Source organism: Leptodactylus fuscus, chromosome 10 (assembly GCF_031893055.1).
Source record: "Leptodactylus fuscus isolate aLepFus1 chromosome 10, aLepFus1.hap2, whole genome shotgun sequence".
In the NCBI taxonomy this organism is placed as follows: Eukaryota; Metazoa; Chordata; class Amphibia; order Anura; family Leptodactylidae; genus Leptodactylus; species Leptodactylus fuscus.
In genome coordinates this window covers 32,746,406-32,772,433 of record NC_134274.1, presented here as the reverse complement: position 1 = coordinate 32,772,433, position 26,028 = coordinate 32,746,406, and the positions used below count along the sequence as shown (strand labels likewise).

General features: G+C 43.3%; 1 protein-coding gene across 1 annotated transcript in view; it reads left to right on the top strand.

The window, feature by feature from the left end:
- SLC16A12 (solute carrier family 16 member 12) overlaps positions 1-25,684 on the top strand; it is a 44,774-nt gene extending 19,090 nt beyond the window's left edge. Inside the window, exons 2-7 of the mRNA XM_075257672.1 lie at positions 9,368-9,645; positions 10,362-10,465; positions 12,336-12,479; positions 17,423-18,008; positions 19,146-19,405; positions 24,004-25,684. Coding sequence (XP_075113773.1) covers positions 9,539-9,645; positions 10,362-10,465; positions 12,336-12,479; positions 17,423-18,008; positions 19,146-19,405; positions 24,004-24,227 — 1,425 coding nt within the window. The 5' untranslated portion in view covers positions 9,368-9,538 and the 3' untranslated portion in view covers positions 24,228-25,684. The remainder of the gene's footprint in view (positions 1-9,367; positions 9,646-10,361; positions 10,466-12,335; positions 12,480-17,422; positions 18,009-19,145; positions 19,406-24,003) is intronic.
- The last annotated feature ends 344 nt before the right edge of the window (positions 25,685-26,028 follow it).

Here is a 26,028-nt window from a genome sequence, read left to right as displayed (position 1 = left end):
CATACCTTCTTTCTATATTATACCTATATGCAAAATGCCAGTGTTTCCGCAATATGTGGCTGGGATTAGCCAAAATCCGATCCACTTTGCAGGTGCTGTAAAAATTTGCACGGGCACGGGCCTGCTCTGCCAACAAGAAAATGTAACCCCACCATACAGCAGTCACTTCTTCCAGGGTTTCCTAAACTCCACATGCATATTTGACTTCTAAGTCAAGACCAAGGAAGACCATGACAGGGCAAATACTTCCCATCTGAGTCAGCTGTTAGTCTCTCCTGGTTAAACATTTGCTAAGTCCTTTGGTTAGCTTTGGTCCAGTTTCTGTTCTAACTTGGGAAAAACTAGGTCCTATTCAAACATTACATTTTAATGCATTTTTGCATGTAGTGTCTGCATATGTCTAATATGGAGGCAGATATTGGTGTGGGTGATGACACATATGCCATATCTCCCAACTTTTAAAGGACAGAAAAAGGGACAAAAAGGTGGGCGGGCCTTGGAAAAATTTGCCCTACCCCTTTATAAATTGACTCCGCCTGTTCTCATCCATTTCTGATTGGGTACACCCTGCACCTCAAATCTCTCCCTTCACAGTACACCCAAGCACCCCACAGTACACCCATGCACCCCACATCTCCCCCCACACAGTACACACTGCACCCCATATCGCTCCACCCACAGTACATCCATGCACCCCACATCTCTCCCACACCCACAGTACACCCATGCACCTCACATCCCCCTACAGTCCTAAAGTACATCCTCAACCCCACATCTCTCCCCCGCCCACCCTGAACCTTAGACCACACATCTCTCCATCTCTTGCTGCACTGCACGGGATATAAAGACACGCCCACCTAGTCAAGTGACCGTGTGATGTCACGTGAACGTGTGATGTCACACAGGTCCTTTGAGTACAGTAGTCAAACTTTCCCCCGATCACCCGCGCTCTTATCCCAGTTACAACCTTTTTCCTGTTATAAGAGCAGATGGTGATCGGGGGAAAGTTTGTTAATAAACAAAACACTTCAGGGGCAGAGCAGGGCATATGGTAAGTCATGCGGGACCACGGGACAGCAGTCTAAAATCGGGACTGTCCCGTTGGATGCGGGACAATTGGGAGCTATGATATGCAACAGAAAAGGGACCATACCCAAGACCTAATGAAGGAGATTTATAAAGCAAAATGTGCCAGACTGTCTAAGGGTTGGTTCACATTTGCTTTTGTATTCTGTCCGTGGAGAGTCAGCATGGAGACCACCCGAATGGAATACAAATACAATTGCAAGCACTGTGCTGTCAAAGCGCATGGACCCCATAGACAATAATAGGGTCCATGTGCTTGCCGTGCACTGCCCGCATGAATGATTTGTGCGGGCAGTGTGCGTCAAGCAAACAGACCCCATTATAGTCTATGGAATCCATGCGCTTTGACAGCACAGCGCTTGCCATTGTGTTTGTATTCTGTTCGGAGGGTCCTTATGCGGACTTCCCCAGACGGAATCCAAACGCTAATGTAAACCAGGGGTAACATGTTGCGACCCACATTTATCAAGTGTTTCAGCCACTGTTCTAACTTCAAGCTATGGCCCACTTTTTAGAGCCAAAGTCAAGAGTGAATTCAGCAGAGGGGAGAAGTATAAGAGCTTCCTATGTATTTCCCATTCCTGTTGACACCAGTCTTGGCTTTGGCTCAACAATATACCAAATTTATTAAACAGTAAAAGACACTTGGTTAAACTGAGTGCAGGATAAGACTGTCTAGTCTTAAATTGTCTAAAACATGGGTTACAATGGGTTAATGTGTCTCATCAAGGAGAGACGGTACAGAGACAAGACCATGTATGCTAAGAATTCTGGGCAAGGAATATGTAAATGAGACCTCATTGGTAGAAAAGAGGGATTTGCTCCTGCCGCCACCTTTTGTAAGACGTCTTTATAGACACTTTTAGTATATCTGCCCTGTTAGGTGTATACTCTCTCTTATATATTATAATATTCTGTAAAACTGTCCAGTTTGATATATGTAATGTGTTGCTTCTTATGAAGCACTTGTTTGCAAAATTGCAAGGTAAGCCGGTCTGTGAAGCCTTGTGCCAGGTGGAACTGCAGACTCAGCAGAAATGATCTGCTCACAGCTGTTTTAACTGTGTCGCAGGCATATTCCTGCTTCACATGGCTATATTTCAGCTCAGTATAGAGTATAAGCTCTATATTTGGTGGGAAAACAGGTCGGGACCATTTTTCTTCATGCCCATTGCCAGGGGACATTCATTGAACTCTGGCACTTACAGCACTAACATCTGCCTGAACACAACACCCAGTTACCTAGACGAAAGAGAATTAAAGGCAAAGTCATCTGTCCATAAATTGCACCCTATATCACTACCTACACATTGGACCCCTTATTCTAGCCCAACACAAATGGAAAAGTACTGGAAGCAGCATTTTTCTCTCCGCATGTTTTGTGCGGAAACCACACAAACTCCATTATAGTCTATGGGGTCCGTTTGCGTTCGGGGAACCCCAAGCAGACTCCCAGAACGGAATACCGAACCTAGATGTGCACCGGCCTAACCCAAAATCTGCAACAAAAAATGCACCTTTTCTGCAACGTGATCTCCGCCTATTGCGTGAACAAGGTGGAAAAAATTCTGGTTTTACAGCATCAGCAAAGTTAATGATATTTTAGTTAATTTCATCCAAGCGTTGCAGAATAAGACCTGCGGACAAGCTGTTTTTTTTCAAAAATACGCCAGAAACGCCGTTTTACAGTAACTGCAAATTGGATGAGATTTTAGCGAATCCCATGCCCACTGTGCTGTAAAAACTGCGATGCAGACACGTCGCAGTTTCCACATAAGTATAATTGTAACAGAAAGTCCGTGGAGGAAAACTCAGCGAACTTTATGTTTAAAGCGCTGCGGAAAGAACCACGATGCGTTCCTGCCACGGTTTTTCCCTCAGCGCTTTTCTGCTGTGGGATGCGCCATGGGGCCTTAACCTCAAGGGGTTTTCCACATTTTAGAAAAAACTTCTGTTTTTGTCCATTGAATTATTCCCTTCTTTATTTGTATTATTAATAGAGATGAGTGAACAGTGAAATATTCGATATTCGTTCTGAGTAGAGCCTCAATATTTGACTACTCGATCGAATATCGAAGCCCATTATAATCTATAGGAAAAAATGCTCGTTTCAGGGGAAACCACTATTCGACTAAAGGAGAGTCACCAAGTCCACGAGTAGCAGGAGGAGAGTGTTTAGGAAGAGCGCTGTGCAGTTAAAGCACACGGGCCCCATTATAGTCTATGGGGTCCGTGCGCTATAACTGCACAGCACTTGCAGTTGCGCTGATAAAAAGTCAACTTCCTCATAACAGTAAGTTGCCAGCTCTCCAGACTAGCAAAGATGAGCCTGCGGCAAATCAACGCTGGTTCTGCAGCAGGCTCGTCCTTGCTAGTCAGGGGAGCTGGCAGCTTGCTGTTACGAGGGAGCTGACTCTTTCTCATAGGAATGAATTGACCAGTGTTGATTGGCCAGTGTACAGCATTCAGCCAATCAACGCTGGTTCTGCGGAAGGCTCGTCTGTGAGGAGGCGGAGTCTAAGATTGGACCACAATGGAGACTGCTGTGGTCCAATCTTTGACTCCGCCTCCTCACAGACGAGCTTCCGGCAGAACCAGCGTTGATTGGCCGAATGCTGTACACTGGCCAACCAACGCTGGTCAATGCATTCCTATGAGAAAAAGTCAGCTCCCTCGTAACAGCAAGCTGGCAGCTCTCCTGACTAGCAAGGACGAGCTTGCTGCAGAACCAGTGTTGATTTGCTGAATGCTATACACTGTATAGCATTCGGCCAATCAACGCTGGTTCTGAATCGAATATTTACTGCGAATAGCTAGTAGTATTCGATCGAGTACCTACATGATCGAATACTACTCACTCATCTCTAATTATTAACCCCTTATACAGAATTATCTCCTCTTTATTTTATTATTACCCCATTATATAGAATCTTTCTGTCTTTCTGTTTTTGTGTTTGTTCCTTCTCTGAATATTTTTATCGTTCGTTCTTGTTCCCTAGGCTTTTCACATTGCAGTTTGCTGCAGACCCATCAGCGGTATACAGGCTGCTGTTAACAACCTGTAGCATACTGATGAGCTCCAGACTGCAGACTGACATAAAGCAGAATTAGGGTCCATTCATATGGAGGATTTCGGCGCGGATTCTGACACAAAACTCGCGTCAGAATCTGCGCATAATAATAAGCCTCCTATTGCCTTCAATGGGTTCCGTTTTGCAGTGCGGAACCCATTGAACTCAATGGGAAAAAAAAGCCTCCCATTGATTTCAGTGGGTTCTGCGAGGAAAAAGGAACCCGTTGAAGTCAATGGGAGTCTTTTTTTTTCAGCGCTAATTCTGACATGAATTCTGCACCAGAATCAGCACCAAATTCCTCCGTGTGAATGGACCCTTAGGGTAAGGCTACCAGATGACTTTCTTCAGTGACATAGTATTCATTTTGTTCTGCAGCGATTTCCATTGCATTTTCTTCTGCGGACTTTCTGTATCTATTCATACCTATATGGAGAACACCAGTGTTTCCGCAGGTATAATTTTAAAAATGCAGCTTTTCCGCTGCAGATTTTTTTTTCTGCAATGTGTGAATGGGATTAGCCAGAATCCCCTCCACTTTGCAGGTAATGTAAAACGCTATGTTTTCACAACATCTGGTTTCAACCTAAAGGGTTTTCCCATGAACATAACCATATACATTTGTAGACAATTAAAATTTAAACTTTTTTGAATAATAATCAAAATTTGCATAATTTTAAAGATTTTCTCTAACCATCTTAGTGGTTTTCAGCCTTTTGTCTTGATGGTCTGGGACTTTCCAAAACTCAGCCATGTTTTCCTTATTGTGGACAGGTTCAGGCAGGGACATTACATACTGTCTATGAGAAGATAACCTGGCCACAATAAGGAAAATGGCGCTGAATTTGGTGTGGAATCCACGTCAGATTCAGCGCTGAAAAAAAGCCGAAAAAGGAACCCATTGAAGTCAATGGGAGGCGCTTTTTTCAGTGCTGAATCTGATGCGGATTCCACACCAAATTCAGCGCCATTTTCCTCCCCCTTAGGAGGTCATAGCCGGGTTTCTGACAAGTCCCAGACCATAGAAAGTTCCCGCATCCATGGTCATATCCATTGGCTACCAAGCAAGACAAAAGACTCTCACCACTAAGATGCTTAGAGAAAATCTTTAAAACGCTGCAACATTTTGAACAATTTATATTTAGAACTACAAATATTTATTTTATATTTATAAGTACAAATATTTATATTTATAAAAATGTTTAGCTTGTAAGTTTCTATTAATCTGAATATGCTTATGTATTGTATGGTAAAACCCCTTTACTCCTCTCCTAGGCTAAGACCCCACATAGCAAGCAGCAGCCAAAAATCATTGCGGACATGCACCGCGTTTCTTTCCGCAGCACTTTTCTATTACACCCTTTCGGAAACCGCCAGCGTTTCCGTAGGTATAAATGACATGCTTCGATTTACAAAAATACTATTGTTTTTGCAATGGTCGAATTTCCGTTGCGGATATTTTTCTGCAATGTGTGGATGGGATTAGCCAGCATCCCATCCATTTTGCAGCTACTGTAAAACTTTGCGATGTCTGCAGTTTACGCTACGTGGAACCCCGGACACTAAAAGGGTATTGTTAATGTAGCTAAAGCAGTTACAATACGGAGCTTCACTTTAACATCAATTGCACAGGGTATTTAGAGAAATTGAGATGCAAAACGTGGATACAAGATATTGTATTGCGATGTTCATTGCCGCAGTCACCCCCCCCCCCTCCCGATAGATTGCTCCCAGTAATCCCCAATATAACATGCAGGCCCATGCTGCAGATACAATGAACACTCCCTCCCCTAAGTGTGGTCTTTGTGGCTAGATTGTTTACACTCAATGTCTGCCGCTGATCTCTGTGTTTGAGAACCTTAGACCTTTAGGAAGTACATATCATAGCTCCCCCCTCCCTTCACCACATAATAGAAGGTCGAAGGTGGAAAGCAAGGGATAGTAGATTGTGTATCAGCTGCCATTTGTTCTACAAACTATGATACTGTCCAGGAGAGATTCAGAAAAAAAGGCTAAGTATATGGAGACGGCAAACAGGCTGCTCTATGGTAAGTGCTGTTTTTCTGTGCAGGTACATTATGGGTTCTTTAAGTGATCACATTCATCTGCAGATTGTGAATGGAGAGTGAACCATGGATAGTTATGGCAAAGGTACAATTACATGGAATTCTATGGCTGTACGAATGAATGGCCGGGGCTACTGGACAATGTTCTGTATTCTCTGTTATGTTGTAGAATAGGTATCATCGGAGAACAAAAAATTACATTTGGTATACAACAGAAGTTATTTATAAAGCTCTGTTCACACCAAGTGTTTTTGTCAGACAAAACCAAAGCTACTTTATCCTATAAGATGACGGATACTGTGACAGACCCCACTTTATGTTTATGGGTCCGTCTGCGGTATCCATGTTATCGCATTATGGATACAGCGCTGTTATGTTCATTTTTCTGATCCTGTGAGGTGTGAATGAAGCTTAAGAGGAGTTTATATATAAAAAATATAAATATTGTTGTATCTTTATCCATAGCCATAAGGAGAAAGGTCTAACATGCCTAGAGAGAAATGTCGCCATATTGTAAGGTGATGTATCCTGTGACATCTTCACCACTGGAGCAAATTGTAACAGCGTCACCTGTAATGAAAGCCAAAGTACTGGAGTATATAGATTGGGCCAGGTTTACGGCTAAGGCCCCACGCTGCGGAAATTGCGGAACGCAACAGCAAAAAAGACGCTTTGTTTTACAGTACATGCAAAGTGAATGGGATTCTGGCTAGTCCATCCATACATTACAGAAAAAAATCCGCAGCAGAAAAGACGCGTTTTCAAAAATGCTCACTTTTTGAAAATCGCAGCATGTCGTTTGCCATATAGGTATAATATGGGCAGAAAGCCTGTGGAGGAAAACTGTGCAAATATGCAATGAAAAATGCTGCAGAAAAAAACATTGCCATGCGTTTCCGCTGCATTTTTTTTTTTTTTTGCAGCGTTTCATCCTTTGCTTTAAGGGGTTTTCTGGCCCCTAGGTGTTTTTCATGGTGACGACTTATCAGTTGGAATCTGACACTCAGACGCTCTATTGATCATCTGATTCGGCAGCCTTTGGGCGATGATCCACCTGGATAGCCTCCGGCACCTGGAGACAGTCAGATCAGCTGATCAGTGCTGGGTCTGGGTATTGGCCCCCACTGATCAGATACTGATGAGCTATTTAGTGGATAGGTCATCAATATAAAAAAAATCCATGGGGGGGGGGGAACCCTTTTGAGAAGCCCAACCACATTCATCAGCGATCAGCCAAAATAGCATATGGATAAAGATATTCCTCCATTCTTCCATATATGTGCAGTTCATGGACCTCCAATAACAGTGACAGCCAAAGGTTAATAACCGTGACCCACAGGACCCCCAATTACTGTTACAGCCACAGACCCTCATATGGTTGACAGCTATAGATGTTGGATAGCAGTGACAGTCACAGGCGCCTTCTGTAAGGATTCTTTGAGGAGTGTAAACCCCTGCCTGTACATGGCCGCAGCGTCTGACCTGGATGTCAGTCAGTTGCACCACCTCTGCAAATCCCCCTCCTCTATTAGTTCATAGGTTAGTGAATAGTTCATGACACTGAACTAAAAAGCAACCCAACCTGACATCTACTTGGCAACCATTCAATGACTGACTGGAAAATTGCGACCCACAGGTTGTCGATACCTGGTCTACCCTGTATGTAATCTATAATGGCAATGCACTTCTTTGTAATAGCATAATCTTCTGAAGAGTAGCAGAGGAGATAAAAGCTTGTATATTGTCCTTGCAGTCTGCCTATTATACAGAGCGCAGCGGTAGCAATCACTATTGGGCCCTGGAGCCTCAGGGGGCCCAACGGAGTCTCTGTTGGAGACTTTGCTGCAGAAAGTGGTGGAGAGAAAGTCCCGTTTGCAGCATAAAAATGGCGGACACCTGATGGACTCTATTATAGTTTATAGGTTCTGTCTGAGTCCAGAGATAACCGCCGTGTTAGCGGTAAGGCTCTCCTTCGTTTTTCAGGTCCCTTGTTGGACCCGGACAACAGAGAGTTATGTGCAGATGTGAATCTAGCCTAAGCAGTGTATTGATATTGTAACCGAATGCGTCAGACAGTCTATGGCTTCCACTGACAAAAAGCATGCCATGCCCATTGCACTACTCGTCTGCTTTGCATGCTGTCAGCAGATGTTATTATGTTCTTATAATGTAGCCAGGACATTCCGCTTTTGTCTTCTTCTTTCTGAGTTTTTTTTTTTAATCAAATATCTTGGTCATTAAGATTGTTGCTTCTTCTTGTGGTTTCCCTTCTGGAGCTTTTCCTATGACTTTATTGCCAGATTTTCCATAAGAACAGTTCTAGGGCTGGTCGTCATCCGTTCTGATGTCTTCAGTTATTACATATTTGTCACGTTGAATTGCTTCACAATACAGAATTACACAGTAGATACTCCCATCACTGCCATTACTACAGCTGTCATCTCTGCATAGGATTTTTTATTTTTTTTTGTTAATGTAGATTGTGAGCCCCAGATAGGGATCATAATATACTTTTTTTTTTCCTATCAGTATGTCTTTTTTTGTACAATGGGAGGAAATCCACGCAAACACGGGGAGAACATACAAACTCCCTGCAGATGATGTTCCTGGCAGGATTCGAACCTAGGACTCCAGCGCTGCAAGGCTGCAGTGCTAACCACTGAGCCACCGTGTTGCCCCTTGCGTAAGAAATTCTTGTAGTCATCGGGAAACAGCAAATCTGGAAATCCTTTCTTAAAATTGGCCTTTTTGTCCCTCTGTTATTTTTCCTGCAAATGTACAGTATATATAAATTGACATCTGGGTGTTACCTTTCTTGGGTGTTACCTTGGGAGAAACACCCTCATTGCTCCCAAAAGCTTATTTGCATATTGCTTAAAGGACTACTCTAGGAAAAAGTATACTGAGTGTGGGGAAACACCTGATGGGGTAGTGAATGAGAACGTCATTCTCTGTTTGGTGCTCTTGTATCACGTACCGCACCCCTTCACAGTCCAAAGTTATCACCCATTAACCAAAAAATTTAGCACCAAAAACAATATTACGTAATAAATTGTGAGTGAGAGTTCGATCATTTTTGCCATTTATAAATCAGGTCCGTGCTACTAAATGTAACCCTCCATCTCTATTATTCTATCTTTTCAGATGGTGAATAAAATTGTATGTGAAAAGATTTCTATCCTGGAGTATTCCGCATGTCGCCCGAAATCTCTCTGCATCTTGGTGTGATCTTATGTGGACAAGACAGCTCGGCCACTTTTTATACCTGCTTAAGGTGGGAAACTTGGGCTGAAGAGACGCCTACAGTTGTCAGCCATGACGAAGAAGACGATTCTGCACACGGCCCCACCTGATGGCGGCTGGGGGTGGATGATTGTGGCCGGCTGCTTTCTTGTTACCGTCTGCACTCGAGCTGTCACAAGGTGGGTTGGATTGGATTTCCTTTACGTATCGCTATTGTCTGTATATAGGGAGAAATCTTGTCATTTAGGGGAGAAGGGCAGGGCAGACAATTAGGTCCAAAATAACCAAAATTTAGTACTTATAGATCCCAATGAATATGGGTGTATTCCCCTGTCACCGAGCCTGTCCATAGAAATCCAGGGAGAATTTATTAGACTAGCTACTACTGTTTTCCGGCAGTGTGGGCAAAGGAAGTCTTGTGAGTGCCAGAGCACTCATTTTCTTGAGGTTGACCCCAAGACAGAAAGACTGACATGACCCTGTGGACCATAATTTGCAGCAGCCACATAAGAAAATGGGTGCTCCAAGAGGTGTCACCCCGCCCCGAGTGCACCTAACTAGAGATGAGTGAGTAGTATTCGATGCAATACCTCGCTCCCATAGGAATGCGTGTAAGCGGCCGAACACCAAGGGGTTAAGCGCAGTAAATATTCGATGCGCTTAACCCCTTGGGGTTCGGCTGCTTACACGCATTCCTATGGGAGCGAGGTATTCCATCAAATACTACTTGCTCATCTCTACACCTAACAGCTCATTTGCAAATGGCATAAAAGTTGAAATATATATAGATAGATAGATAGATAGATAGATAGATAGATATAGATATATATAATGTATTACTGCTGCAGCCCTGTGACATTAACATAAATAATCATTTTTTCTTCCCATTGTATAGATGTATCTCAATATTCTTTGTTGAGTTCCAAGTATATTTTGGTCAAGATTATTCTAGAACAGCTTGGATACATTCCATTGTTGACTGTGCTACAATGCTATGTGGTAAGTAATGTGAAGCGGCTCCTATATCATAAGATATACAGTGCTCAGAGTTACGTTGGAGTCAAAAATCTGAAAAATGTAAAGACTTTTTATGTCTTATTATCTTATCTGTAATCAAACATTAGCCATGAGAAGGATTTGCCAGAGAACGCAATGGTGAAGGGAAAGAACCTGATACCTAGAACTTGTCAAGATTTCTGAAAAGAGTTTAAGTCCTCACGTGACATAAATGCCGCGGTATTCCAGTCCCTGCAAAGTGTATGGGATGTTAGTGAATCCCATCCATGCATTGCAGAAAAACAAGCGCAGCAGACACACTGCGATTGCCGACACGGATTTTCTCGCAATGCTTCTTTGCTGCAGCCCACTAGGTGGGGTCTTAGCTTAAAAGGGGCATACATAGATCATCAGTATTTCCTGGGTGGGGATCCAACACCCAACTCCTGCACTGATCAGCTGATCTGGCTGCCTATGAGTGACGGAAGTTATAGAGACTTATATAGCCGGAAGCAGTTCTGCTTATATTCACGTCAAAGTCATGGCATGATGGTGCTACAGATCATATACTGATGAGCTATCCCGTGGATAGGCTATACACTGGCTGCTGAGTGGTCTTAGGCCCCGAGGATGACTCTTACATGGAGACACAATGAACATGCCTTGCATCCCCCCCCCCATAGGTGTACTAGTTTTTTCCACTACTGTTTGGGCACACAAAGTGAATTGATCGGCACGATCTATTGGTGAAGTTATATAAGGGAAGGGATGCAGTATTTGTGGCAGAGAGGCTAGCTGCAAGACGGTCCTAAAGGAGAGTGAAGGTCTGCCAGGACTGTACATTACAGCGGATAACCCTGTGTGATTCTAGGAATGTAGAACCAGACCTTATCTATGACTTGAGTAGCTGATACCAAAGATAAGTTGGGTAGAGTTTATTATTATTGTACTGAGAAGAACCTGATCCTGAACTTTACTGTGCAAAATTTCAAGGGAACTATTTCTTTCTCCCATTAAATGTTGCCCAGATTTGTTTCCTTCTTGTGCTAGAGTAGGACAAGAAGGAATAGCAAGCACAAATGTGAACGAGGGGTTAGATTGTGTGGACTCATGTCTTATACTTGTATTCCACCATCTATAGATTTGGAATCCTGCACATATCGGTGTCAATGCTTTTGCATACTAAGGTTGTATTCACACCAGCGTATGAACTCCATTCAGGGTTTCCTAATCCACAAGCAGGACTGATCGCTCTGCATTTCTCCCCATTTTTCGGGTGGAAACCCGGGCAGAAAGTGGCAGACCGCATTATAGTCTATGTAGTCCACAAGTAACCACTTTTTAATTGAATTTGGTTTCTGTTCTTCAGGTCCTCAAGTGGACCCAAAGAACGGAAAGCCGAACGCTAGTGTGAACCTAGTGTAAAACAAACTGCTGGTGGGCAGAGATTGTGGTAGTTTATGTACAGTGGTGAAATTAATGTGATTCATACTCCGATCCTTGTAGGCAGTGTGAATATGGGCATGAACATGGTGTGACTATGGTATTTAGTAATTCTAATTGTGGGAATGGCCAGTCTAGTGACCTCACCATTCTGGTGTACAGAGCCAATGGCATAGCTAGGGGTTGCTTAGTGGTGCCCTCGGTCCCGAGCATGGGATTATGCCACTTTGGCTGAATATTTCTCTTGGGTGAAGCAAAGTCTTGGTATGATTGTGTTATGTAAACCATTGTAGAGGAGTAAAAATCAAGTCAGAATGTCTTAATGTCCAGGAGGAAGACAAATGGGCCAGTCATAGAAGTTATAGGATAGAAGGTTAATCTTATTATAACATCCTTACTAAACCCTGAATGATTCTGCTTTCTTATACAGCTCCTCTCGGAAGTTATGTGAGTAACCATGTCTCTTGTCAAATGGGAATCATGCTTGGTGGTCTTCTTGCTTCCACGGGACTTGTCCTAAGTTCATTTGCAACAAGCCTGGAGTATCTCTACCTCACCCTAGGAGTCCTCACAGGTAATATAACCTAAGACATGGCGTACATGTGCAATTCTCTGTTGAATCTACTATGTTGGAAAAGTGATATAAATTTCTCAATCCTGTAGTCACAAGCTCCATTGGCATTGCTGCTGCTTGTGTGTCGTAAACTGGAACATAGTACAGACTCCATGGATTGGACACAAAATTAATGATTACATACATTGCAACAGTGTCAGATGTCAGTGTCATCTATCTCTTGTATATCTTGCAGCGTCTGTGTAACAGGACACATGCGACATCATCTTCACCCTCGATCATACATATGAACAGTCAGTCAAAGACCTCAGATACATCTCATCTTATTTAGGCCAAATTCAATTTTCTTTTGTTTATACATCTTTTCTGCAATCTAATTGTCTCAATGGTAACAGACAACAAATTACGTGTAGTCTGATACTATCCTCTACTTAAAGGGGTTGTATAGGGTAACCAATTTTTTTGCATGGAGGCAGCAGAGGGTGAAAAAAAACACACTCACCTGTTACCAGTGCTCTGGTGTCGACCACTGTTGTCTGTTCCTACTTGTCCGGGGTCTTATTTTGGCCGAAGTCCCCGCCACCTCTGACTCAGTGGTCTAAGGACACGGGATGCCACAGGTGACCAATGCATGTGACGTCCCGGTTCCTTTACTTAGGTCACTGATTGGTCTCAATGGTCACATGCGGCGGGGACTTCTGACAAAATAAGAGACACCGGAGCACTGGTGACAGGTGAGTATGAGTTTTAGTTTTTCCCAGTCATGCTTAGACTCACTTACTGTAGATTTTCCAACTATATCTGCTGGAATTTTGTTCCAAGGCTCAACTACTCTTCCTGTGAAATAATATTTCCTGACACTACTTCTGATCCTAAAGTGATATCTAGGATTTAGTGGGTCAAAATCAGTGTCTGACTCTCTTTCATGTTATTTTTAGATATATATTCACTAACAGAAAAAAAAAAAAACTCTGGTTAGATTCATGCGTAATACTTAGATCCATTTTTTGTGGATATGTATTTTTGCGGCCTAGACTACCCATAGACCTAAATTTAGCAAACCCGCGGCAAACACATCCTGTATGACCCGTGTTGCACTTTTTTAAATAATTGACACTTATCACCTAACCACAGAATTTCTAGGGGCCCCACCACTGAGCCCCTAGAACAAGGGCCCATGTACCTAGCCCCTCCTCACCATATTACGCTGTGATGTGGTCGGAAACAACTGAGCATTATTTTTGGGAATCGATCACCTGACCTGATCTGACCACGCAGCGCATTTTTCTGACCCATACGTTTTTTTTTTCATAGAATGACAGACTGTCACAGAATTCCCTGAACCCAATGAGCGCTGGCTTACATTAGCTTTTTCACTAGCTAAATGGAAACCAGAATAATAACGTCCATTATTAGCGCCGAGTAGCCGCGGTATTAAAAGCTTAGTATTTGGTCTCCTAGAGGATAGTATTAATAATCTGGCATTACTATTGTTTTTGCATGGAAAACTGCCAAACATTTACAAAGGAAAAATGTGCATCACGAGCCACCTGCATCAACACGCTGGTCACGGCTCTTGTCTCTATTTTTAAAAAGATTTTTTTTTTTTTTTAAATGAGATAATGTGAATTCCAAGCTTTACTTGTGCTATTACATAATGAGTCCGATGGACAGAATAGATATTTACCAGGCCGGGGAGGAGAGAGTTAATTAGTATATACCATATAATGAGTGTATTCCTCAGTACTATATGGAGACTCACTATGGTCCCTCTTATTTCTATATAAAATGCCCATTTACAGGATTTTGGTGGCCTATTGTTAGGGATCTGAGCAAGTGTATGAAGGGGCTGCAGCAGTCCTGCAAGGTCTGCTACCTCTTAAATATTTGCCTTGGGTTGTCTATTTGTATAGTCTGTATATATAGTAGTATAATAGCATACCTCCCAACCGTCCCGATTTCCGCGGGACAGTCACGATTTGGGTGACATGTCCCGCGGTCCCGGTTGGAGGGAGGTATGTCCCGATTTCAACTCAGATCGGCGTCCAGAGGACGCCGATCTGAGTTGAACACATACGCGGCTGAAGCAAGGAGCTGACACAGATCAGCTCCTCGCTTCGCCGCTGCCCGCCTCTCTCCCTGACACATATGCGGCTGAAGCTGCTCGCGTGCTCGCTTCGCCGCTGCGTCTCTCTCTCGCTGACACATGCGGCTGAAGCGAGGAGCTGACCTGTGTCAGCTCCTCGCTTCGCCGCTGACGCCGGCTCCTGGCTTGTAGACGCGATGTACAAGACAGGAGCCGGCGGCAGCGGCGAAGCGAGGAGCTGACACAGGTCAGCTCCTCGCTTCAGCCGCATGTGTCAGCGAGAGAGAGACGCAGCGGCGAGAAGAGCACGCGAGCAGCTTCAGCCGCATGTGTCAGGGAGAGAGGCGGGCAGCGGGGAAGCGAGGAGCTGACCTGTGTCAGCTCCTTCCTTCAGCTGCATGTGTCAACGAGAGAGGCGGGCAGAGAGCGGCGAGGGAGCGGAGGAGAAGGTAAGTTTAATGTGGAGGTGGAACGTGAATCTGGGGGCAGATGAAGGAGAGGACGGCATGACACTGAGGGCAGAGATGTGGGGACATGAATCTGGGGGCAGAGATGGAGGGACATGAATCTGGGGGCAGAGATGGAGTGGACATGAAACTGGGGGCAGAGATGTGGGGACATGAATCTGGGGGCAGAGATGTGGGGACATGAATCTAGGGGCAGAGATGTGGGGACATGAATCTGGGGGCAGAGATGGGGGACATGAATCTGGGGGCAGAGATGGAGAGGACATGAATCTGGGGGCAGAGATGGAGGGACATGAATCTGGGGGCAGAGATGTGGGGACGTGAATCTGGGGGCAGAGATGTGGGGACATGAATCTGGGGGCAGAGATGGGGGACATGAATCTGGGGGCAGAGATGTGGGGACATGAATCTGGGGGCAGAGATGGAGAGGACATGAATCTGGGGGCAGAGATGGAGGGACATGAATCTGGGGGCAGATGAAGGGTGTATATGAAACTGGGGGAGAGATAGAGGGGGGACATATAATTTACGGATGACTGTAGGAGGATTATACTGTGTGCGGGCACATGAAAAATTAACGAGTGGGTGGAGTCAACACAAAAGTGGGTGGGGCTAAATTTTGTCCCTCTTTCAGTTCTTCAAAAGTTGGGAGGTATGTAATAGCGCAACTTCATTCCATTCAAGTGAATGGGACCTAGCAGCAATAAACTGCACGGCTGCTACCAAGTAGATGGAACAATGTAGTGGCTGCAGCTTCCACACGACATGCTGCAGCCCCTTCCAACAGCTGATCAGCAGGGTGCCAAGAATCAGGCACCCATCAATGTAAGGGTAAGTTCACACAGAGGAATTTGGAGCTGATTTTTAAGCAGATTCTGCCTCAAAATCAGCTCTAAATTACGCCCTGCGTCTACCTACCATTGTATTCAATGGCAGACAGAGAATGATGGAGGATGCTAAAATAAAAATACCTTGCTCAATTTCTCCATGGATTCCAGCTTCAGGCTGGGCCCTATGGGCCGGAAACGCTGAGATTTGCCTGTGGCAGAAACGCCACGGGAAAAATCGCAGAGTTTTACAGTAACTGCAAAATAGATGAGATTGATATGAATCCCATGCCCACATCACGTTTAAAACGCAGCGCAGACATGCTGCGATTTCCAAAACCAGAATGGTTTTGGAAATCGCAGCATGTCAATTATATCTACGGAAACGCTGGCGACTTTTCCCGTACATATAATTGTAACAGAAAGTCCGTGGAGGAAAAACTCTGTGAACTTTCTGTTCAAAGCGTTGCAGGAAGAACCGCGAAGGCCTTAGACTTCGTCCTGTGAGGGCTAAGGCCAGTTACAAACGACTGTGCTGCAACCGGCCTGCTATTAATTAAAAACATGGGCGGTATACGGAGGACACACGCGTGTTCTCCGTGTGCCGCCAATGTACTAGCCTTCATTAAATGAATAGGAGCCACAGAAGCATGGGCTGCAAAATAGGACAGGAATAGGACTTGTTCTATATTTTTCGGCCCGCACTGTCATCCTGCACACGGGACTCTGAAATTAATGGTCGTGCATATGGGCTCATAGAAAACAATGGGTCAGTGAGCTATCCATGAAATACATGGATAGCACACTGACCACGGCCACGGTCGTCTGCAAGGGGCCTAAGCTAAATAAGCATTTGGGGAAAAACTGAGCAATTAATGGGAATATCTAAATTTATAGGAAACGTTTGCCCTGGTGACACATTGAGCAATTTCCTAAACTGTGCACTTCATAAGAGGGTACCCAAGATTTACAGGCCCCTGTAAAGATAGGTCTATGTCACTCCTGCTAGCTCTGCGTAATGCAGTACACTACTTCCACTAGGGGGAGCTGAGTGCACATAAACTGCATCCATCTCAATGGGAGGCTGCATAAATCTGTGTGCTGTGAGCTCCCTCTAGAGGTAGCTACAGGTACCTGCTGTGAATATACATCATATCACATAGCCATCTGGACTTCAATATTAGAGCAAATTCATCAACACATTCACGTCCTCCCTTGTGTCAAAGATGTGACACTTTCCCGTTCAGCATGTCGCAAACCACTTTCCACAAAGATAGGCGAGCACGTCATAGTATTTATATTGTACACCACTTTCATGGCGTGCCTTATAGAAAGAAACCTACGTCACTCCTTGATTGGCATAGATTTCTATTCTAATGCACCCGATTTCTTAAGCCCCTGGAGCCCCTTGATAAATCCACCGCGTCCTGCGCCGGTCGGGCGTTTCATACTCCAGTCTTAATAAAACTGTCCCATTATTTTAATATTCAAAATTAGAGAAACGATTCAGATTTGTTCATGCTTTGTGACTGTTTTGACTACATATTACCTCTTCTCTTTCAGGTGTTGGATTTGCACTTTGTTACAGTCCGGCCATCGCCATGGTGGGAAAGTACTTTGACAAGAGGAAAGCCTTGGCTTATGGCATTGCCATGTCTGGGAGTGGGATTGGCACCTTTATATTGGCCCCCGTGGTACAGTTGCTTATTGAACAGTTTTCCTGGCGTGGAGCGTTACTCATCCTTGGCGGCTTTGTCGCTAATCTTTGCGTCTGCGGTGCTTTAATGAGACCTATAAACCTAAAGGAGGACTTTGCACATTATTCACTAAAGCCGGAGCATAACCCGAATGCTGCAAACCAAAGCGCCATTCCTTCTACCAAATGTTCACCTCTGACCCTGGGCTGCAGTCACAAGAGTCTCTGCTACTGTTCTCAGAAGGAGTACAGCTTTCTGCTCAAACCAAACTTCATCATTCTTGCCATATCGTTCTTATTCCTAGCCTATGGGTGCAGTCCTCCATTTGTCTACCTTGTGCCTTATGCCCTGAGTGTTGGGGTGAGCCACCAACAAGCGGCTTTCCTGATGTCTATACTGGGCATCATAGACATTGTTGGTAACATCACCTTTGGATGGTTGACGGACAGAAGGTAATTCCCTTGATTTTGGTAAATGTTTGCTTTCCATCATGTCTGCTAAAATTACTGGAACCCTATAAAGAACGTCCCCATTTTAAGGCCATAAGATCCATTGTGGTTTATTGGGATCTGGTTGAGAATTCATCCATTATAGCTGTAATTGTTCCATGATGAACAGAATCCATAGGGGGGTACTGGCTCTCCCTAAAGGGGTTTATCTGGCTTATTAATGGCTGACCTATTGATCAACTACTGAGACTACTCTTAACAATAGGAAAAGCCTGACCCTGATATAATAGCTGAACGCCACTTCCGTTTCCTATAAAAAGTAGTGATACGGCGACTTTGCCTGTCCTAAAGTGCGATGGATTAAAGTTTGGCGTCATGAAATCAATTAACCCGATAAGTGCCGTGACCTCTGATCAGTCAGCTATGGAGATGGCAGAGATAAAAAGGCCAAACCCCGCAGAGGGGAGTACATGTTATTGGGCTTCAGTCCACTGAAACACCGCTGGCATGTAACATGATCATAACTCAAGTGTCTGCTACATAAAAAGCTGCCTGAAAATCCCAGACAAAAACTCTTCTCAGATTCCAAAAAAATTCTCAAGTGATTATTTGTAAAAACAAATACAGTAAAATGTCTTGTACATGGGGAATATCCAATGGCCAAGCAAGTCTTGTTTAAATATGCAGTAAGACAGTGCCCTCTAGTGTCTAGTAGTATGCATGACACAAGACTACAATTTCTCCCTTCTTCAGCTATATAGTTTTGTATAATCATATTATATTATTATTATTATTATATTTTATTTTTTATTTTTTTTTTATCTATTACAACTTGTGAATTATGGTATAATTTTATTTTTTTTTAAATGTAGATTGTGAGCCCCACATAGAGATCACAATGTACATTTTTCCCTATCAGTATGTCTTTGAAATATGGGATGGAAATCCATGAATTATGGTATAAATTTACATCTACTTAGAACAGGTATAGATTTGTTTCTTGGGTCACCGAATTTATTGTGTGGAGTTCCCCTCTAAATAATTGGTGTGCATTGTACTCCGGCATATTATACTATAAAACAATCTTAGACAAACCTTTGGTTACATTTTACTTTATATTGGAATTTTCCTGTCTTTCAGGTTTCTGAAGAAGCACCGATACATATGCTACCTCATAGCCGTGGCTCTGGACGGTCTGAGCTGCCTCTTCCTTCCGATTCTTAGGTGCTTTGAACTCCTTGTGCCTTTCTCTGTTACATTTGGTTACTTTGATGGAGCCTATGTTGCCCTGATTCCTGTTGTGACTGGAGACGTTGTAGGTACATCCAGCTTATCGTCTGCCCTTGGTGTGGTCTTCTTTCTCCATGCAGTGCCATACCTGGTCAGCCCACCGATATCAGGTACACTTACTTACACAAGAATTTTTCTATCTATTGAAAGCCGGCAAAATAATGGAGGGGGTGTACATCTCGTCCAGACTACTCAGGTGGGCAAGATGAGAGAAAGTCCAGGGATGACTTGTTCTCCGCAGAAAGCTTTTGTTTGCTGAGCATTTTGTTACATGCTCAGTATTGGGCTGGATTTTTTAGGAATGGCAGGTAGGATTGGCAGTGGGACCTGTCATTCCACCTCCCTCCAGTCCACACATTGTAGATGTTTCTGCAGCATGTCAGCTGCTGTGGATTGTCCTCATCAGGGAAGTTTAAAAGGTCAGCTCCAGCAGCAAGACTTTGGACAGAGCTTGGCTGGAGAGCCAGCAGGAAGGTCACTCTGTGGGACCTGTGTCTTGTACCATTTAATTTTGCTATTGAATCTGCTATTCTAGGTGAGGTAACCTATTTATGTGTTTAGTCAGAGCCTAGCCGGGCAGGTATTTGTTTTGTATGTTTTTTTTTTCTTTTTGGTTGCTGCACTGTTTCTTGTGGAGTAAAAATAAAACTCTACCTTTTTGGACTAAAAATCTGGACTTATGTGTCTATGCCACCCCACCTAGCAACCTCAGACCCTGACACTATCTATCTACAGTGTTGGCCAAAAGTATTGGCACTCCTGCAATTCTGTCAGATAATACTCATTTTCTTCCAGAAAATGATTGCAGTCACAAATTCTTTGGTATTATTATCTTCATTTAATTTGTCTTCAATGGAAAACCACAAAAAGCCAAATTTGATATAATTCCACAACAAACATAAAAAAGGGGGTGGACAAAATTATTGGCACTGTTTGAAAAATCATGTGATGCTTCTCTAATTTGTGTAATTAACAGCACCTGTTACTTACCTGAGGCACCTAACAGGTGGTGGCAATAACTAAATCACACTTGCAGCCAGTTGAAATGGATTAAAGTTGACTCAACCTCTGTCCTGTGTCCTTGTGTGTACCACATTGAGCATAGAGAAAAGAAAGACGACCAAAGAACTGTCTGAGGACTTGAGAAGCAAAATTGTGAGGAAGCATGAGCAATCTCAAGGATACCAGTCCATCTCCAGAGACCTGAATGTTCCTGTGTCCACCGTGCGCAGTGTCATCAAGAAGTTTAAAGCCCATGGCACTGTGGCTAACCTCCCTAGATGTGGACGGAAAAGAAAAATTGACAAGGGATTTCAACGCAAGATTGTGCAGATGGTGGATAAAGAACCTTGACTAACATCCAAACAAGTTCAAGCTGCCCTGCAGTCCGAAGGTACAACAGTGTCACCCCGTACTATTCATCGGCGTCTGAATGAAAAGGGACTGTATGGTAGGAGACCCAGGAAGACCCCACTTCTTACCCAGAGGCATAAAAAACCAGGCTGGAGTTTGCCAAAACTTACCTGTGAAAGCCAAAAACGTTTTGGAAGAATGTTCTCTGGTCAGATGAGACAAAAGTAGGAAAAGGCATCAACATAGAATTTACAGGAAAAAAAAAAAGAGGCCTTCAAAGAGAAGAAGACGGTCCCTACAGTCAAACATGGCGGAGGTTCCCTGATGTTTTGGGGTTGTTTTGCTGCCACTGGCACTAGACTGCTTGACCGTGTGCATGGCATTGTGAACTCTGAAGACTACCAACAAATTTTGCAGCATAATGTAGGGCCCAGTGTGAGAAAGCTGGGTCTCCCTCAGAGGTCATGGGTCTTCCAGCAGGACAATGACCCAAAACACACTTCAGGTCAGCACTAGAAAATGGTTTGAGAGAAAGCACTGGAGACTTCTAAAGTGGCAGCAATGAGTCCAGCCCTGAATCCCATAGAACACCTGTGGGGGAGAGATCTCTTGATGGCAGTTTGGAGAAGGCCCCCTTCACATCTCAGGGGGGACCTGGAGCAGTTTGCCATGAAGAATGGTCTAAAATTCCAGCAGAGCCTTGTAAGAAACTCATTGCTGGTTACCGGATGCAGTTGTTCGCAGTTATTTGGTCTAAAGGTTGTGCTACCAAGTATTAGGCTGAGGGGGCCAATACTTTTGTCCGGCCCATTTTTGGAGTTTTGTGTAAAATGATCAATGATTTGACTTTTTTTAAATTCTCTTTTGTGTTTTTTCATTGCAAGCAAAATAACTGAGGATATTAATACCAAAGAGTTTGTGCTTGCAATCATTTTCTGGAAGAACATGAGTATTATCTGACAATTGCAGGGGGAGGGGGGGGCAATACTTTTGGCCAACACTGTATTTGTGGGACTTTGCGGTCATTTAGCCATTTGTGGGACTTTGCGGTCATTTAGCCATTTGTGGGGTCAGATGTTGGACAAGAAGATCTGGCTCTGGCAGTGTTCTTATATATCCTAACAGTGTATGATAGGGTTGTTGTTTGGTCTTTGTGCAGGACACTTGAGTTCTTCTACAGTATATCTGCTGATCTGCAGGGTTCCAGGTGTCAAACCTCCACAGATCTAGGTTATGGGTGGTCTATTCTAAGGATAGGACATCAATGCTAGAAACCGGATAACCCCTTTAACAGGATGTAATTTCTTTAGTCCCAAATATTGGTATACGCTCTAATATGAGAGATGTCAGCAGAAGAACTATCTGTGCTGAACCTTCATACTGACCATTGTATAGACTGACCGTAAGAAGGTGTGAATAGCGCCGCTTACATTCACAATGCGGTTCAGCAGGTTTTGCCGGTGTGTTTGGCTACACCATGTTTGCACATAAAATGTCTTGTTGTCACAGTGCCCATGTCTGCACTGGCAGTAAGAGGCATCTTAGTTAAGAGAGATCTTCCTTGCACAAATACATTTTCAGTATCAGCTCTACCGGAAACAAAATATTTTGTAAGGATTTCTTACAAAAGATACATCATTGTATATACAGTATTATGTATATCAAATATGGGCGGAGCCTTAAAGGGGTTGACCAGGAATTTTTAATTTATGACCTATAATTAGTATAGGCCATAATATATCTGATTGCTGGAGGACCGACAGGTGGCCCCCATGTGGATCAGCTGTCGAAGGCCGCCTTTGATGCCTTCTACAGGCAACCTGGACTTTTGCTCCCTGTCTTGGTAAAAGTTAGCAATATATGGCCTATAGGAAAAGCTGTTCACAATATTACAGTATTATATGAAAGAATTTAGAGGTAAATGACCCCCACTGATCATAGGTTGGTGGCTCATACACCTGGCAGTACTGTTTATATGTGGCCATTAAATGACTACCACTGAGGAATATGGGTACATTCACATGGAGGAAAATGGTGTGGAATTTCAGCACAAAAAAAAGCCTCCCATTGATTTCAGAAAAAGGAACCCATTGAAGTCAATGGCAAGCTTTCTTTTCAGCGCTGAAATTCCACACCCAATTCCTCACCATTTTCCTCCATGTGAATGGACCCTATGAGACCTCTACCACTGTATGCATGTACTATATGGAGGTAGAGTCATCTTCTAGGGGAGAATATCTCTGAACATATGGAGTGAGGAGTGGGGAAAGTGTACTCAGATGTTTTAGGAACAACCATGGAAATGTTTGGAGTAAGCCTTGTATGTTATATTGGAATCCACACCTGCATGGAGTTTGTATGTTCTTCCCATGTTTGTGTGGATTTTCTCCATATACTGTGGTTTCCTCCTACACTCCAAAGACTTACTGATAGCGAATGTGAGCCCTATGGGGACAGTGAATGATGACCATATCTGTAACGCGCTATAGAAGTAAATAAAATAAGTAAATGATGAGTTGATTTTTTGCTGGCTTTGCCAGCTGTTCACTAAGCTTGATATTGGACAATTAAAGGAACACGTTTGTCTATGTGTATGTGACCTAGGGGTCTCTGCATGACGCTGTCATTCATAGAGAGAAGGCCTGTGTCATTGTTCACCCCCTCACTGCACTGCACTAGGCTTAACACAATGTATTGGTTTTACCTAGAGTGCTCTTTTAATAATATTAAAAATGGAAGCATAACTATTGGGGTAGCAGTGGTATCAGCTACCACAGGGCCCGGGACATGAGGGGCTGTGGATTTTTTTTTTTTTTTTGAGTCACTCCAGCGAGGTAACGCTCCCTATTTACTTACCGTGGCTCCTGCTCACAGCCACCTGCGCTTCTTCTTCTGGGGATGCGGCTATTAGCATGAGCCGGGACTGATAAGCAAGGCCACGGGCCTGCAAATCCCACAAACAGTGCTATCATTATACCCGGGGGTCTTTTCAGACCCCCAAGTATAGTGATCGAAGGGCTAGAAAAGGTGAGGGAACATAAAAAACACTGTTACTTACCTCTCCTGGCTCCAGCAAGCTTTTGGGCCTACTCGGTGACGTCACAGACATCACATGGGTCGGGGCCTGCGTCCTGATGCATCGAGACGCAGGCCTGGTTCATGTGACGCCTGGTCCAATGGAGAACAATACTGTGTACAGGGGCCACTATGGGGCATTATACTGAGTGCAGGGGCCACCATGTCAAAAATTCACCACCATTCCTAGTTACACCATTGATTAATAATGTGACTTGATCCAAAGAGAATTTTTGGATGTTATTTGCACTTTCTAATGGTCCTCTTTTGTCTTTTGCAGGTTGGTTGGTGGACACAACTGGAAACTATACAACAGCATTCCTTTTAAGTGGGTTCTCTATGATATTTTGTGCCCTTTTATTAGCCTTTGCCAAACTGATAAAAAAGTTAAAGCCGAAAAAGGTGACAATGACTGTTCCCACATCTGACACCAGGCAAGAGATCTGGACTAATGGAGATCTAACCACCCCAACCACTGAAGACTGTAACCACAGGGAGGTTTAGATCAGCCTGGACAAGGCGCAGACAATGATTTTGGATGCCTGGATTTTATGGAAGAAAATTGGAAACCCACAATATAAGTTCTGGATTGGAGTACGTTCATCTATTTTGAGTACCAGCCGGCTACTTTAAGACTAAGATTTTAATATTTTGCCAATTGCACAAACACTTTGAAAGAATTTACCTGCTGGTCAATATCCCTATTGCATAGCAAATACAGAAAACCTGCACTTTATGAGGAATATTCTTGAAAATCTGGATAAACTGTGTTGACTTACTCCTGGAATGGGAGTAGTTTTTAGAATATTACAATATATTTCAAACTTGACGTCCCGTGGTGAGATAGACCGATGTGGATAAGCAATTTGTTTCCTGTACAATGCAATAAAAGAAGACGAGGAATTAAGAATATCTTTTCAACCAGAATATAAAGCTTTACTTTTTGCAAGATACAATGAGAGGTCACCAGAATGGTGGAACTTGCCATGCCAGGAAGAACACAGCATTGAAAATAGTATCCATGATTGCCTTCACCTTGAATAAAGTTGCACATGCTGTATACCAATATACCACTCACAACCATATATTACTACTGTGATCGATAAACTGGATATTGATACGTGTTCATGTTCAAGGATGTCGTACCTTAATGTGAATGTACACGTATTCCCACCATGTTAAGTTATCTGTGCTGATTGATTTCTTGGTATATATGTGCAGTGACCAGACCCTTGATTTTCTGGTACAGAGCCCCAAATTCCCTGCGTTAATATAGACCATACTGGCTGCCTGTAGTCCCAACTAAAGGGGCATCGTGCTTCAAGGATGACTATAGTGCATAACAGTGTATAGTAAGCTCTGGAAGTGTATCTGTCATTTTGCGTGATATTTCAGGATAAACTGCCATGTGTGTAAGAAGGAGTAGTCCTTATAGGGCCATTACATTTTGCATTTTTTTTAGTTTTCCTATGGGCAGACTCTGACTCTAATATTGTTTTCCCTGAGTTATTGGTTGGAGTCTAGCTGTCTTCCATGAATAGAAAGTATATAGAAGAGAACATCCTGCTTCCCTCATAAGGAACAACAACATAGAGGACATTAGTAGTACTCTGAATCCAGTACTGTAGTGAGGTAAAACACTCACTAGAATCTGCAGCGCTTCTCTTCCTGCTCTCCTTTCCATAGACTTCTATGTCTTTCTAATCTTTTACTTAGAGAAGGAGCCTAATAACGGGAGAATAAAGTATTTTTGATGTATTACAACATGTATTATATTTGTTTACTATTGACTTATGCACCATTTGCTAAAAGTACAGTGTTTATTTAAGCTCCCTCTATTGGCAGTCTGGGGCGGAAAGAATGTTTCAAATGTATGACAGCTCTGTATCAGAAAAAGAGAACTCTGAACTATAAAAATATATTATTAATGTAAAAAAAAGTAGACTCATCTTAAAGAGTAACTCCACCCAAATATATATATATATATATATATATATATATATATATATAACAAACCCACACTCAGTCATTTGGATCTCTAAGAAGGGATGCGGCGATGGGAGGACAGTATTCGCTGTGGTCACTTGAATGTATAGGATTTTAGTAGAATTCAGCTGGAAGGGTATGTACACCTTTGTATATGAGATACATCGAAGCAACACAATGTTTATTGCAAAGTCTTGATTTAAAATATGCTCCTGTTTGTCTACAGCTCTGAAGAAGACCTATGTCTCTCCATGGATACAGACTACACGCAAATCTTGTGTAGTCTGACCCTCCCTGCAGTCATGTGTAGGGACAGATG